Source organism: Callithrix jacchus, chromosome 6 (genome assembly GCF_049354715.1).
Source record: "Callithrix jacchus isolate 240 chromosome 6, calJac240_pri, whole genome shotgun sequence".
NCBI classification, from domain to species: domain Eukaryota; kingdom Metazoa; phylum Chordata; class Mammalia; order Primates; family Cebidae; genus Callithrix; species Callithrix jacchus.
In genome coordinates this window covers 92,382,290-92,388,456 of record NC_133507.1, presented here as the reverse complement: position 1 = coordinate 92,388,456, position 6,167 = coordinate 92,382,290, and the positions used below count along the sequence as shown (strand labels likewise).

Genomic DNA, 6,167 nt, shown 5'->3' with positions numbered 1-6,167 from the left:
AGTGTCTTTATATAAATTTACTTTTTAAAAAAGCATGAAGTTTCAAGAGTTAGAGACCAGCCTGATCAACATGGCGAAACCCTGTCTCTACTAAAAAAATAAAAATAAAAACATTAGCTGGGCATGGTGGTCGGCACCTGTAATCCCAGCTACTTGGGAAGCTGAGGCAAGAGAATTGCTTGAACCCAGGAGGCAGAAGTTGCAGTGAGCCGAGATTGTGCCATTGTACTCTAGCCTGGGCAATGAGCAAAACTCCCTCTCAAAACACAATAAAACAAAAAACATGAAGTTGAAGTTGACAGTGGCAATAAAATTGGTTAGGATCTGTGTGATTCCTAAAGCAGGAAAGCCAAAAAAAAAAAAAAAAAAAAAAAGCACAACATAGGATAACTGCCAAATGCAGAATATTGAAACTGGACTTCTTCCTTGCACCTTATACAAAAACTAACTCAAGATGGACTAAAGACTTAAATATAAAGCCCAAAACTATAAAAACTCTGGAAGACAGCCTAGGCAGTACCATGGTACCATATAGGACATACACAAGGGCAAAGACTTTATGATGAAGACACCAAAAGCAATTGCAACAAAAGCAAAAATTGACGAATGAGATCTGATTATACTAAAGAGCCTCTGCACAGCAAAATAAACTATGAAGAGAGTAAACAGACAACCCACAGAATGAAAGAAAACTTTTGCAAACTATTCATATGACGAAGGTTTAGTATCCATCATCTATAAGGAACGTAAACAAATTTATAAGAAAAAAACATTAAAAAGTAGACAAAGGACATGAATACGTACTTATCAAAAGAACACATACATGCAGCCAACAATCATATAAAAAAACCCTCAACATTACTGATTATTAGAGAAATGCAAATCAAAACCACAATGAGATATTATCTCACACCAGTCAAAGTGGCTATTACGAAAAAGTAAAAAAAGTATTGTGCTGGCAAGGTTGTGGAGAAAAGGAAACACTTACACCCTGTTGGTGGGAGTGTAAATTAGTTGAACCATTATAGAAGAAAGTGTGGCAATTCCTCAAAGACCTAAAGACAGAAATACCATTCAACCCACTAATCCCATTACTGGGTATATACCCAAAGGAATATAAATTGTTCTATTATAAAGACACATGCACAGGAATGTTTATTGCAGCACTATTCACAATAGCAAAGACATGGAATCCACCTAAATGGTCATCAATAACAGGCTAGACAAAGAATGTTTTGTATGTATACCATGGAATACTCTGCAGCCATAAAAAAGAATGAGATCATGCACTTTGTGGGGACATGGATGGAACTGGAAGCCATTATCCTTGGCAAACTAATGCAGAAACAGAAAACCAAATACTGCATGTTCTCACTTATAAGTGGAAGCTAAATAATGAGAAAATTTGGAAGCATAGATAGGAACAACACACACTGGGGCCTACAGGAGGTAGAGGGTGGGAAGAGGGAAAGGATCAGGAAAAATAATCGGTGCCAGGCTTAATACCTGGATGGTGAAATAATCTGTGGAACAAGCCTCCATGACACATGTTTACCTGTGTAACAAATCTGCACATGTGCACTTGAACTGAAAAGGTTTTTGTTTTTTTTTTAAAATAGCACAATAAGTGAAAAGTAAAGAGAATCTCAAGTAGGATGGAAACAGTGGGAAGGGAAAGGAAGTCCTCAATGGAATCCACATGAACAGGCTCTGTTGGAGAAGATTTGACGGCAAGCGAGGGAAGTGATGGTCTCAGAAGACCAAATTCCAGTTAAGGGAAGTCTTGGCAACAGCTTTCCAAAAGAAAGTCATGCCAGGAGTACTCCTCAGCAGAATAGCAAAGAGGAACTCATACTAAACATTTATTCAAATGACGAATACATTATTGGCCATTTCTGGTTTGGGTTAAAACGAAACAAAAAAGATAGATGAACACATGAATGAATGAGTGATTTGGATTGAGTTCTAAAGAGAAATGGAAGATGATAATAGAAGCATAAGTTTGTGAAAGCCAATTTGAGGAAAGGGAAGGCTGGTTGGATAGAGATGGGAGTAGGGAACTAGCCAAGACCTTATCCAAGGATGAGTGAAGGCCAGAGGAGCTAAATCAGGGCTTGGCCAAATAGGGCCTGTGGACAAACCCAGCTCTAACCACCTGTTTTTGTGCAGCCCATGAGCCAACAATAACTTTTACATTTTTAAACGGTTGAAGTAAATTCAAAGAAGGGTAATATTTCATGACATGTAAAAATGATATGAAACTCAAATTTCAATGTTAATGAAGCAACAACTATTTTTGTCTTTTTTTTTTTTGCAGAAGGGACTGGCTTGTACTTTTTAAACATTAGTTATATTATTCTCACTACAACCCTATGAGATAAAATTCATTGTCCCCATTTTACTGATGAGCAAACTGCAGTTTATGTTTCAGCCAGAGTCACAGTTTGTTAAGGGCAGAGTCATCCATGGCAATCTGCCTGTCTTGATGGTCCATTTTCCCCTAGGGTAAACACACTGGCTCTAAGAATAGTGAAAACAAAGCATAATAATAAAAGGGAGTTGGGGAGTGTTTTGAATGCTTAGAGGGCAGTTTGGGAACTCAATGAGAAGAAGGGGATGGTTTAAGCAGACATATTTCTAAGAGACTTTTATGAGTTAACTCATTTGATCCTCACAACTCCTCCACGAGTTGGATGCTGTTATTAACAATCCAATATTGGATAAAGGATGGCCTTCTTAAAGACCACTTCCTGGGAAAAAGACTATGTGGGTACTCTCAAACTGTGGGTCTTCTGGTGGGTGACACCACCGGGTTTCCAAAGGCTCATCCAGACAAGTGAAGTATCTACGACCTTGTGTTCAGAGCATTTCGGAATGGATTCTATGGGCTGGGCTTTTACCCTGGTGTCCTGCATTCTTGCTCCAAGACTTTTCTCTCACCACTCTCTCCCCAAATGCGGCTTTCTGACACCTTCTAGCTATTAGTTCTTGGTCTCCTCCTTGGTGACTTCCTCTTAAGATACTTTCTGAGTTACAGCAAATCAGCATTTGAAGAAATACAGCAGATAAGTTTAAAATTCTAGTGCTAAGGGAGGTGAAGGCTCCAAACAATCCTGTAGAAAGCACAGAGGCAGATGACAGTCTTTGGTCAATGATTTCACCGCTGTGGATTTCTGAGACTGCTGTGTAGCTGTCCTCTTTATCCTGGCATTTGCCACTTTAAGCAGTCACTTTCCCACTTGGAGCTTACTTGTGGCTTTGCTGACAAAACAGGAAGTGATTCGAATACAGTCTGTTTTTATGACTTTTGAACACCAGGAGTTTGGAAACAAGTTTTAGCAGTGTATTTACTGCCTTGCTTTAGTACTTCTATTTCTTAGAAAACAATCGTGTAGGGGTTAAAATATCAGTGCAAAGTCCTGTGCAAATACTGACGCAGTAATGAGCTCTGCACGACAGCCTTTGTTGCATGTTAAATTCAAAACAAGCTTAGCATTTTTTTTTTAATAGAAACTGGTGGGGGTGGGGAAAGAAAGAGGGAACTGGGAAGAGAAGGAAGGGAAGTTAAACCCTGCTTCCCACTCTGTCTTTTTCAGAAAACCAAATATGGCATCTTCCATGAGGAGCTTGTTTTCTGACCACGGGAGATATGTTGAATCCTTTCGGAGGTTTCTCAACCATTCCACGGAACACCAGTGCATGCTGGAATTCATGGACAAGAAGCTGCCAGGCATAATAGCAAGGTAACAAAAGGGACATTGTTGTCAAAGGGACAAGCCTCAGACTCGCTGTGCGTCAGTGATAGATGGGTCTTGCTCAGCCTCACAGGCTGGGCACCGGGATAAGGGCGAGTTACTGATAGCAGCTTCCCCTCGTCCCCTCCGGGCTGCCCTGCCCTCCCTTTCTCCTGCAGTGCTTTGGTTCCACGTTTGCTTTAAACACTCGAAGGCTCCGATTTGTGCTGTATTTCCAGCTGCAGAGATAAGCGTTAACCATTTGAAGGCACAAATCCATGTTCATTTGGGAAAAGATAAGATGCTAATCTTTGAACTCAGATTTTTCAGCCCTCCTCCAAATTTTACATCCCAAAAAAGTCCCAGAGGGAGTCTGGTTTTCATTAGAATCAAATATAAATAATTGCCAAATACGATTTGCCCCTGAGGATTGAACGCCTCAGTTCTCATAATATCCATTTAAATTCATCTTCCTTATCCATTGTTACAGTTCTCTCTTCCCCAAAATTGTCTTTTTCTTTCAACTTAATATTAGCAATGTGTTCCTTAAAAAAAGAACATTTTTCCATTATCAGTGAAACTCACTGTTTCCTATCCTTCTTACAGATTTCTTTTTTTTTTTTTTGAGTGATTAATGTGTTCAATTTGTGCCAGAGCTGATAAGCATTATGAGAGTAATAGATTCCACATGCTAAAGATAATCAAATCACCTATCTGGGGGTGATTTGCTGTAACTCACTCTGCTTCAGGAAATAATAATGGGAAACTGGGAAGAAATGACTATGGATCCAATTTGCAAACAGCAAAAGAAACTGGTATTTAGCTTTTGCTGAATTTCTCTATTGTAGGCCTGAAATTCTTTCACCAGGGCAGTACCTCTGTCTGACTAGAGCAGGCATTTGTTAGATGTATATAAAATTTTATTTCTCTTTCTATTTAATATGATTCAGATTTTAAATGTTAGCTTCCAAAAAATAGAACATTATCTATTAAAAATTAATATGTAATAGGATAAGGATGCAAGCCTCAAAGCAAAGAGCAAATACAGACAACTTCTCACCTAGGAACTAATTGTGGTTAACCTCTTTGGGTTTCTTGAATCATATCTGAAGTTAGAGGTAATGAGTTAATTTCTCAATTCTTTTCCAGTACAAAAATTATTTGCTCAAAGTCTGTAGCTTACCAGATCCTTGGTTTTCTTCAGCCATACACAATTTGATTTGAAGAGGTACCGCAGATGGATATAATATAATAAATGATGAATGACCCCTTCCTTATCTTCAGAGTTTAAATCTAACTGGAAATATTATAAAATCTGTGAAAGACTGAAAAATTCGTAAGGGCATACTGTTTGTCTTATAACAGTAGTATATAGTTAGGAATGATCTGACTCAGTGTCATTTATTTACTAAGTAATTTTTTCCTGAAGGTAGTGTTTGAAATAAGGTATAGCTGAAGGAGCTTTAAAATTGTTGCTTAAAGCTGTCTGTGAGTTACAAAGTACCAAGAAGTGATTAGGATCTGCTTTGTGTATGTAAGGGCAAGGTTTGTTGAGTTCGTGGGTTACTGTGCTAATTGAGTGTGGACTGAGCCTATTTAATTTTTTATTACAGCAAGACATGCTCATATTTTAAATATCAAATGGTTCTAAATACCATCAAATGGTTCTAAAGTGGGTGGGGCCTATAATAAACCTCACCCACTCCATTCTTGATTCCCACTCTCCAGAAACAACCTCTTTCAGGACTTTGAAATCTTTTTATTATTTATGGAATTTTCTTTTATAATTTAAAATAGCATGCTATTGTTCTATTTCTTCATTTTGCTGTATTAAAATAACTAAGTAAGCACGCACATTTCCCCCCCATCATATCACTATACTTAGTCAAAATTTTGGTTAAATAATTTGAGTGTTTTATATCATTTTGCCTATGTACACATATTATTAATAATTCAATATATTAGACTATCATTACATTTCCTTTTATGTACAACTTTTTGTTTTCCCTAGAGTTTACTATTGCCTTGATTTTAGTTTATTTTCTTAGTTCTCTATGTACCTAGTACTATTTTGATCTCCAGGCAGTTATATTAATCTCCTCTCAATATATGCAAACATATCAAGGAATCTGTTTGTTTTACCTCAAGGGAACAACTTTTCTGGAGCTAAGCCCTCTGTTCCTTTTTTCAGTTTAGGAAGATCTGCTTTGGTCTGTTATACAACTATTGAGGAGGGAGTTTATTTCACTTTCTTTCTTTCACCAATATTTGATTTCCTGATTCTGTATCTCATATCTTTCTTTTGTTTCCTCAGTCCTTTGTTTCCTGAACTAATTTTTAAGAGTTTTAAGAGTGAATGAGAGGTAAACTTTTTGAGACTTTGTATGTTTAAAAATCCTTTGTTCTACGCTCATTGTTAGACAATTTGATTGG

At 37.5% G+C, this 6,167-nt stretch overlaps 1 protein-coding gene across 2 annotated transcripts in view; it reads left to right on the top strand.

Moving 5' to 3' along the window:
- The first annotated feature begins 3,294 nt into the window (after positions 1-3,294).
- The window catches only part of HNMT (histamine N-methyltransferase), a 46,886-nt gene continuing 44,013 nt past the window's right edge, over positions 3,295-6,167 (top strand). Inside the window, exons 1-2 of one of the 2 annotated variants that reach the window (XM_002749473.7) lie at positions 3,295-3,343; positions 3,597-3,743. In XM_002749473.7, the coding sequence (XP_002749519.1) occupies positions 3,607-3,743 (137 nt within the window). In that variant the 5' untranslated portion in view covers positions 3,295-3,343; positions 3,597-3,606. Of the gene's footprint in view, positions 3,439-3,596; positions 3,744-6,167 lie in introns of both variants that reach the window. The other variant, XM_035305015.3, reaches the window with a different exon arrangement.